This window comes from Canis lupus, chromosome 21 (genome assembly GCF_011100685.1).
Source record: "Canis lupus familiaris isolate Mischka breed German Shepherd chromosome 21, alternate assembly UU_Cfam_GSD_1.0, whole genome shotgun sequence".
Classification (NCBI taxonomy): Eukaryota; Metazoa; Chordata; class Mammalia; order Carnivora; family Canidae; genus Canis; species Canis lupus.
The window spans coordinates 40696195-40702194 of NC_049242.1; the positions used below are offsets into that span (position 1 = coordinate 40696195).

Below are 6000 nucleotides of genomic sequence, written 5' to 3' on the forward strand. Positions count from 1 at the left end.
AGTAGGACTAGCGTACAGGTGTAGAGGCACTATGGGCTCCCCTCCTGGTTTGCTAAAAGAACCACACATTTGTTCTAGCAGCAGTGTGTCCAACCCTAGGGAATAGATGGTGATTGGTTCAAGCAGCCATGCAATCCCACACCCCTTTGTCAGTGATTGGTCTAAGGGTGGCCATAAAACTCAATTCTGACCAATGAGATGCAAAGGAGAGTCTGCAGAGGATGATATCCTGCATAAAGAAGAGGCATGTGGGAGCTGGTCTCCTTTGCCCTTGCCTTCCTCCCTAAGTGATACCTGGAGCTGGGCAGCCGTCTTGTGACCATGGGGAAAGATAGGCCAGACACACAGAGGATGATGTAGAAAGATGGCAAGAGGCTGGGTCCCTGACGACATCACCAAGACACCAAACTGACTAGAGAGGCGATCTCTAAATATCTTGTTAAATGAGGCCATAAATGTTGATATTCCTTAAGCCTTGGTGGGCATTCTCAGCAAAAGACTTATACAGGATGCACAGGCCATCAGTGACTAGTGGGGTCACTGGGAGAGCCAACACCCTGTGCAGGGGTCTTCAAAACTCCTGCCTTTGTATCTCTTGGAATAAGTCTCTGAGAAACTATATTATTGCCTCACAGATTTTTAAGTGACATCTTAAATATTAGATGTAAGTTTGAATAAATTCAGTTTTTGCAATAGGAGGCAGAAATGATAAATATTTAATATAATTAAATAGGATGAAGAATACCCATAGTTGAAATAAATATTTCATGACATGACTTAACAAAATAGACTTGGGCTGCTTTGCTGAATAATACACACTAAATTAGGTTAGAAATTAGGTAAAAGTCTTATGTATGGGTTTTTTCCAGTGTATGATGATCTAGGAAAACATTCTAGTTATATTGCTAAAAAAAGTGTTTCCTCTCTAACTTGCACTGCTTTGGTTGTTCTAAATTCGGAGCATCACACAAAAATAATACCCAAAGGAAGACAGGAAGCCCTACAAATGTTAAGATGCCTTACTTAATCGCTAAATGGGGCTTACCCTAAACTTAGCTAGAGTTTGAAGACCACTGCTGTAACTAGCCCCCATGGCCTCCTGCACCTAGACTTCCAGGTGGGTCTGTAAACCCAGGCCACAGGGCACAGGGGGTGCCCCAGGGCAGGATCTGTGGCTTCTCTTCCTGTCTGCTCCCTTCTTCATGGTTGCCTGCCCAGGGGCATGGGCACACAGATGGAGGCCAATAAAGACCAGGTGTCAAGTGTCCAGTTCAACAGCCAACCTGCTCGCTGGGGAGGAAATGGCAGTTTGCACTGCTGGGGGAGATAAGGGATACAGATGCAGCCCCACACAGGAGGGACTGCTGACAGCAGGCAGGAGGGAGTTCCTGACCTGATTCATTCCAGTCTCCCACATTCTGGGAATGTCCTGTCTATCTGCCCAGAGCTCTGGCCATTCCATTTCTGCATTCCATCTGTGCTCTAATTTCATCCTCCATGGCCCTGTGAAGCGGGCAAGGCAGGGATTATGATGATCATTTCACAGGTAGAGAAAGAAAGACCCAGAAAGGCTGAGTGGCTGCCCCAAAGTCCTCTGGCTGGTACGTAGAAGTGCCAGCAGATGAGCCCAGTCTACCTTCTCCACAGGCAGGGTGTTTTCCTCTCTGCCACCTCACTAGTTATAACCCAATGAGAATTTCTGGCCCGAGGACTCACGGGCATCTTTCCCCTTTGGAGCATTTGTGCTGCTTAGGAAGGGGCGTCTAGATGGGGGTGGGGGGTGGGAGGTAGATTTGTCACCTGCTACTTATGTGGCAGCATGCCTTCTGGTGTTCTTGCTGGTCTGGGGGACTTGGATAACCAGGAGGAGCCCCAAGGCAAGCAGTTGTCGCAGAGATTACTGCTGGAGTCAGCATGCAGGGACATTGGGGGCGGGAGGGTGAGGTAGCCTGTGGGGACCCCATCCCCCTGCTGTCCAGCTCAGAGTGGTTGGACCTCTGATATTTTAGCCAAAATACCACCCTCCACCACCCCCTTACCCGGGCAGTCACGGAGCCTTCTTCTGCGAGATGGTGGCTTCATCTCCTCCTCCTCCTCCGCACCCCCACTGCTGACACACCACTCCTGGCTGCACTTACCTCTCATCTAGCCTACGGCAATCACCTCCTAGGTGCTCTACCTCCATCCTCTTGCTGCCTCCAGCCTGCCCTGGACACTGCCTAGTACTGAGCCGACCACGCGTCTCTTCTGTTCCAAACTGCTGACAAAATCCAACCCAGACACAGCCTGGCATCCGAAGCCCTCCTAGAGATGCTCCCAATACCATCTCCAAGCCCCCACCCCCAGCGCTTCCCTGCAAGTGCTTCATGCTTCAGCCTCCAAGCACTTGCTCCCGCCCCAACCTGCTTTCCTTCCCATGCCTTTACTTCTCCTCCCCCTGCCTCCCTGCCTCCCTCTCCAAACTCCTCTGCTGTCAGAACCCTTGTCACTCTTCCAGACTCAGCTCAGAAGTCCCCTCAACCATGAAGCTTGGCCCGCCCTTCCTTCCTCTCTCCTCCCAGAGGTCTCACTCTTACAACTATTTTGTTTAATCTCTTTCAGAGCCAAAAAGTGTCCATGGAGCTTTGTCACCTGCCTTGTGCTCTTATTACAAAGATGAATAAAATCCAACTCTGAGGCCTTTCTTACCCAGGGGGAGACAGTTTTGCAACTAGACATAAACTAAACACAGTATGATCTGTGTTGTAGCAGCGGTGTGAGGAGTGTGCTGGGAGGCCCAGAGGACAGGTAGGGGAGGGGAGGCCTTGGGACTGAGGCTAGACAGTGAGGGGTGCTGGCTGTGAGGACCCCAGATGTCAGGCTGAGCACCTGGGACCCTGAAACATTGGGAAGCAAGGAAAGGTCTTAAGCAAGAGTGATTTTTATTCTTCCCAAGATGGTAACTCCAGGGGTTGGGACAATCTTTTTTTTTTTTTTTTTTTTTAAGATTTTATTTATTTATTCATGAGAGACACAGAGAGTCAGGGACATAGGCAGAAGGAGAAGTAGGCCTCCTTGTGAGAGTCTGATATAGAACTTGATCCCAGCACCCTGGGATCAGGCTCTGAGCCAAAGGTAGACACTCAACCACTGAGCCACCCAGACGTCCCATGGAGTTGGGGCATTATATGATGCTCTAGGATTGTTTCACGGGGTCTTGGCATGCAGATCCATATTCCCTCTACCCTGCAACACTGAGGCCATGGCCTGGGTCTCACTTGTATCCAGTATCTGGCACAGAGAGCTTGACACATGGGAGATGTTAGGTAAACAGTTACTGGATTTATCAGCAGGTGTTACTGCCTCATGGAACGCAGGTGAGCTGGGGTTTCCTTTAGCTTGCAGGAAGCACCCTGGGACCCATCCACTCTCCTGAGACACTCACCCATCGGACAGGATGCCCTCCGCGATTTCACACACCAGGACAAAGAGCAGCATGAAGGTCAGGATCCAGCGCAGGTTGTGCCCAGGGAAGTGGAGCCATGTGCTATGGTGGATGTGTACCTTGGAGCTTTGACTGCCCCATCCTGCAAGTAGAGGCAGGAAGAGGTGGGAAGCCTGGGTCACCAGGGAGGGGTGCATGAACCCCAGCAGGGTGCTTAGGTATGGGTCCACAGTGGGGAGTGTACCCATTTGTACACCTGTGCATGAGAGTGCCTGAATCTGGTACATGTGACCTAAATGTCCAAGCATGAAGCCTAGAACCATGCAGGGCCACCTGTGCAAGTACTCATTTTATATGCTGACCTCTTATATGACAAATGATCATGTAAATAAACCATTTGTTTGAGAATGGAAGTGTAAATGCTGGTACAATTTTGGATACACATATAAGCATAAGTTACACATGCTCCCTCCCTATATCTGATTGTCTTTGTCAATAATTAGTAGCATCTCCGCCTCTCTCATCCTTCCCTTTTAAATTCTGGGACAGTTTTTCCTTTCTTCCCAAAAGCTGTATATGAATTTTAAAATTTGCTTTTTTAAAAAAAATCTTAATTAGCGTGAATTAACAAGTTTTACAGAGGCGGGGCACACCATATGAATTGACAGAGCTCTAGCTAGCCTGGGAAATTCAAGGTCTGAAAGAGAGAAGAAGGGCTCCCAAGTGAAGGGGCGCCTAGGATGGTCCTGACCGTGGTGCCCAACTTTGCAGCGGGCTTTCCGGCAGGGACGCTGCCTCAGGCGGGGTAGCAGCGGAAGGGGACCCAAGTCCCTGGCTCCTGCCTCTCCCCGCCCAGGGCGCCCGGACCCGCTGGGGCGTCGGAAGGTACTGACCGGCCACAGGCGTGGCTCAGCCCCGGGAAGCAGGTGCACACTCCGCGGGGCCCAGCTTCAGCGCACAGGAAGGGTGCCTGGGGGGGTGTCCTGGCTCCCTACACAGCGCTGCGGGGCGCCGGCCCGAGCCCCTCCGACCGCTCCAGCGCCCCCAGAAACCTCTGCCTCTGGATCCGCGGTGGGAAACTTGGGGGTCCCCCGGGCCGGGAGCGTCCGCTGTATTTGATGCGGATTCGGGGGCCACCTCGGGAGGTGAGGGGACGGGCAGGTGCGGGGACCGCGGGCTAGCACACCCAGCGGGGGACCCCGGGACCGAGCGGGCGGCGGGCGCGGGCCGGGGGGGGGGGGGGGGGGGGGGGGAGCCGAGCGGCGCGCTCCTCCCCTCCCCTCCTCCCCTCCTCCCCTCCCCTCCCCTCCCCTCCCCTCCCCTCCCCTCCCCTCCCCTCCTCCCCTCCCCTCCCCCTCCTCCCCGCCGGTGCCCTCCCCTCCGCCGCCCCGGGCGCGCTCACCGATGAAGAGGATGGGGAAGGTGATGAAGAGCAGGAAGACGTGCGGCACCACGTTGAGCGCGTCCACGAAGCAGCCGTTGTTGAGGACGCCCTGGTCCACCCGGTAGGCGGCCGAGCGGTTCTCGCTGCCGCAGAAGGCCAAGGGCATGGCGGCGCGGCCCGGGGCGGCTGCGGCTGCGGCTGCGGCTGCGGCTGCGGCTGCGGCTGCGGCTTCGGCTTCGGCTGGCTCCGCGCGCCTCCCGGCCTCCGCCGCCGCCTCCGGGCGCCCGCCCCCCGCCCGCAGCCCCTCCCGCCCACCCGCCGGCCCCGCCCCGCCCCCGCGGCCCCGCCCCGCCCCCGCCCTCGCTCCCTACCTGCCCGGGGGGGGGGGGGGGGCCGCGGGGACCCGGTTCCAGCTGTGACCGCCGCGCGCCCGGAGGTGCCGGGGCCGCCTGGAATGCCCCGCGCGTGTGCTGCGCCCCGCGGGGAGGCAGGCTGGCCGGTGCGCACGCTCCAGTCCGGGGGGCGAAGGGAGGAGGGTCCGAGGGGCCCAGGGGCGCTGCCCGGGGCTGGGATGTGGGCGCCCCTGGGCTTGGCGCGGGCCGCGGTGGGATCGGAGGGTCCCGGCGGGGGCGGGGTGGGGCAAGCCGTCTGTCCCCCCACGAGCGTGGGGGAAGCAGGGGAGATCATTAGGGTGGGGAGCACTTTGCATATTTTCCAAAAGTGGCCCCACGCGCGGGGCGCTCGCAGGTGCTTCACGGCGTATCCAGCGCCTTCGCAAAGGGGATCTCTCAACACCGACACGGCTGCTAAGCGCAGGTGATGGTTCCTCCCAGTTCTGATGAGGCAGTTGAGGCTCAGAGGGGTCCCTCGGCTGACCCGAGGTCTCACCGCCAGCCCGGGGGAGGGGGCCGGGGGGAAGCACAACTGAACCCGGCTCCTCGGATCCGCGCCTTCACGCCCCACCCGTCTCCCACAGGGCGCATCTAGACATTAGAACATTTGAGCGACGGGACCGCTTGGGTGACCCAGGGGTTGAGCGTCTGCCTTTGGCTCAGGTGGTGATTCCGGGGACCTGGGATCCAGTTCCGCATCACGGGGACCCTGCGGGGACCCTGCTTCTCCCTCTGCCTGTGTCTCTGCCTCTCTCTCTCTCTCTCTCTCTCTCATGAAAAAATAAATGGAATCTTAAAAC

At 56.5% G+C, this 6000-nt stretch overlaps 1 protein-coding gene across 7 annotated transcripts in view; it reads right to left on the reverse strand.

Moving 5' to 3' along the window:
• Positions 1-5026, reverse strand: part of ABCC8 (ATP binding cassette subfamily C member 8) — a 75788-nt gene extending 70762 nt beyond the window's left edge. For 6 of the 7 annotated variants that reach the window (XM_038569178.1, XM_038569184.1, XM_038569183.1 and 3 more), the window contains exons 1-2: positions 4827-4974; positions 3425-3566 (exon numbers count right to left, since the gene is read on the reverse strand). In XM_038569178.1, coding sequence (XP_038425106.1) covers positions 3425-3566; positions 4827-4974 — 290 coding nt within the window. Of the gene's footprint in view, positions 1-3424; positions 3567-4826 lie in introns of all 7 variants that reach the window. The other variant, XM_038569180.1, reaches the window with a different exon arrangement.
• Between the last annotated feature and the right edge of the window lie 974 nt (positions 5027-6000).